The sequence below is a fragment of the Morone saxatilis genome, unplaced genomic scaffold (genome assembly GCF_004916995.1).
Source record: "Morone saxatilis isolate NCDOM2014 unplaced genomic scaffold, NCSU_SB_2.0 Contig8, whole genome shotgun sequence".
Lineage (NCBI taxonomy): Eukaryota > Metazoa > Chordata > Actinopteri > Moronidae > Morone > Morone saxatilis.
In genome coordinates this window covers 20,981,170-20,984,747 of record NW_023340257.1, presented here as the reverse complement: position 1 = coordinate 20,984,747, position 3,578 = coordinate 20,981,170, and the positions used below count along the sequence as shown (strand labels likewise).

The following is a 3,578-nucleotide window of genomic DNA, read 5'->3' as shown; positions in this document are numbered from 1 at the left end:
CACCCCCAGTGCCGATGCCTCCTCCCCAACAAACCACCAGAGAGGACAAAAACAACACACAAACATTTTGATAAGAATTCCTTAAATGTGTAATAAACAATAGATGCAGAGTGTGACATTTTATAGTTATAAAAAAAGGACAACCTACATAATGAATGATACAAGATAAGAAGATTTCCTCTGATTTTATCTTTGCACATTGCAAATATCATTATATGTCACACTGCTAAGTTGCAGTTTTTGTACATTTCTTCACTCATCTATTTAAGTATCCGGCCATATGGTACTTTTTTGCTCTGTTTTTATATTTATATATATTGGCTCCTTCTATTGTCTGTACTTTAATTATTTGTTTTCATTAAATGACTAAACAAGATGAAATTGTTTTCAGAATATCGAGATTTTATTAAACATCAGCACATCTTGTATACATTGTACATAAGTAGTTGCTGTAGCCATGATGCATACAGTGCATAGTCAGTAAATAAAAATATGAACACTTTGAAAGACTGGCTACAAAGTTCATTCTTTTTAGAAAACAATATCTGAAACGTGAGGATAAGAAAATGCGAAGAACATGCTACACATCCAAGATGTTTTACATAAGACTTTAAATTAAAATATAATGTTTAAGTATTCAATATTAGACTAGTATGACACCTATAGCTTCATTTAGAATTATATACTATTATTTAAACAGCGTAAAGCACTCTACACATCAAAAGAAACACAAAAGAACCGCTCACCATAAAAGCTTTTTTGTTTTATTTTTACTTTTTAAAATTGTAAGCAAACAAGTATACATAGTCATGTAATATATGTTGATTATTGCAGTAAGATTCACAGTTTCACCTAGTTTCACCGCATCATTATGAATTTTCAACACTACACTCAAGGTCTTAGAAGTGACTGGGATAAATATGGTCCCCACCTTTTACAAAACAGTTTACAGAAGTAAATTATTATTATTATTATTATTATTATTATTATTATTATTATTATTATTGAGGAAAAACTATATCAACAAAAATAGATGTTTCTCAAATGCAGAGTAAAATTACCTGTCCTACACTAGAAAACAAGATTTCCATATAGAATGAAGGATTTCCACAATGAGCAAAAGTGATTCAAGTTTGTGTTCAAGTTCATGCGCTGGATAATTGATATTGTATATTGTATTGTATGTACTGTACAAATGATGATGATTATGATGAGTGAAGTTCAGACAGATATTCTTCTTCTCTTTTTTAAGACTCTCAGCAGAGTGTTTCGTATTTCACTTGTATACAGCCCATATACAATTGGATTGAGAAGCGGAGGTAAAAGAAATATCAGCATGCCCATTATCTTTTGCAAGTCAGCTGAGACATTTTTGAACCTATGCGATAAAATTGTGAACGTTCCCACAACCTCAAATATGATTATTATAACCAACTGCGCAACACATGTGTTGACAGCTTTCATCTTTGCATCAGACCTCCTTGAAACCACACACGTGATTAGTATCTTCACATAGGAAAATGTCTGGACAGACACACTGACAATTTGCATGAGAGCTGTATTAAATAATCCTATGATATTATTGACTGTCGTGTTTCCACATGTGAGCTTCAGTAGAGATGGGTTATCACAGAACACATTCATAATAACAGATTTGCACCTGGGAATTCTTGTCTGCAAAGAGAACAATGATACAATCAAGACAAAGTCAAGACCCCAAACTAGAGAGATGATACAGATGACAACTCTGGGGGTCATAATAGAGTTGTAGCGTAACGGCATGCAGATGGCAGCGTAACGATCAAAAGACATTGCTGCAAGAATAAACAAAACTCCACCACCGTACATGTGAAGCAAGAATGCTTGTAAAACACACAGAGGATAGTAAACCTTATTTGTCTCTGTAACAATGTCTGAAAGTACTTTTGGTAGCATTGCAGTTATGCCGATCAGATCATTGAGTGGAAGACTAAACAGGATAAAATACATGGGCTTGTGAAGGTTCCTCCTCAGAATGATCAAAGTCAGCAATGTCAGGTTGCAAAAAATGCCAAAAAAATAAATTGTAATACCAAGAAAAAATATGGGATACTTTCCTCTAGGTGGAATAACAAAGGGGTCCAGGGTTAACACAGAGTTGAACCCAAAAGATGTGTTTTCCATTTTGACTATATTAGTAAGACTAGTTAGATTAGTAAGAAGAAAAACAGCAATGACATTACATTATTGGCAAGTCTAAAGCAGTCGCAATTCATCCAACATGTCACTTAAAGTAGTGCTGCATGAAGTGTAGAGAACTGCAATGATCACCTTTACTTATTGTTAGCATAACCATAACTTTGTGACGTCACCTTTTCCCTCCGGGATTGTCAGTGGCTTTGCAAAGATGAATAATATCAGCAGAAGTAAAACAAAAAGTAAAAAAGAGATCCCTTTATAAAGAAAAACAAACATATGGAGTGCAACAGGTATTAAAGTAACAAAAAAAACTCAAAATTAACTCAAATTAAATTAGGGTTACATAAATAAATATTATGCCCAAATGAATGTAGTGGGTTAGGGTTGAAAGGCTTCACTTTCAAATTAATGAATGAATTGAACCAAAGTGTTAAATCACACTTGGATTGCAGGATATGGTTAGTAAAAAAAGTCATATTATTTTGACAAATATTACGATTGTTATATGTTTCATGATTAGTGGGAACGATAATTTTTGTATTACAATTTTCATTTTCATTAAACAAAACTATTAAACTCACGATGATGTGACATTTGTCCGTACCAAACAAACATGTTTTCTTACATCTTTAGAGTAAGATTTGAAGGCTACTTCAAGTACTTTATTATAATGCTGTTTTGTCGCTGTTTTACCTTTCTCAAAGAAATTACAGCTTCTGACGATTTCAATAATATTTCTTTTTTAAGAAATATGTTTATTGATTTTCAAGAAAAAGAAATGAAAAAAACAGAAAAAAGAACACCTAACAAAGATCACATAACATACAGAACACAGCACATCAAGGATTACAACAATATTCCATGGTCATAGTTAAGATGGGTACTATAAACAAAAACATCTAAAAGTAGAAAAAATAAATGAGTTCGACGTATACAAAATCACATACTCATTTGCACAGTGAGGTTTTATACAATAGCCAATGTCTATGAGCTCACATGTTTAAGGTTATTCAATACCAGGTCCCATGTTTTATCAAACTTGTCTCCTCTATCTTCGTTATAGAATCTTAATCTTTCCAGATGTAAAGTGTTTGACAATTCTCCCAGCCACAAATTATATGAAGCCACAGAATCCATTTTCCATACACGTAAAATCAGCTTTTTGGCAATCACCTTCCCAAATTGAATAGCTCTTCATTAAAAATTTTCTGACGGAAGAAAGGACACTTGTGGCCCCCAGGATCGCTACCAAGGGGCTGGGTACCAAATTCTTACCAAAAGCCTCAGAAAAAACTGAAAAATACACTTCCAATATGAATGAAGTTTACTACATGCCCAGAAAGAATGTGCTAGAGTACCTATCTTGGATTTACAAGGGTTACATACTGGTGGGATATCAG

At 33.1% G+C, this 3,578-nt stretch overlaps 1 protein-coding gene across 1 annotated transcript; it reads right to left on the bottom strand.

Moving 5' to 3' along the window:
- Positions 1 to 1,221: 1,221 nt before the first annotated feature.
- LOC118341371 (olfactory receptor 52B2-like) lies at positions 1,222 to 2,163 on the bottom strand. Its single transcript, XM_035679620.1, has one exon. It carries the CDS (start codon positions 2,161 to 2,163, stop codon positions 1,222 to 1,224), a length of 942 nt encoding a protein of 313 aa, XP_035535513.1.
- Positions 2,164 to 3,578: the final 1,415 nt, after the last annotated feature.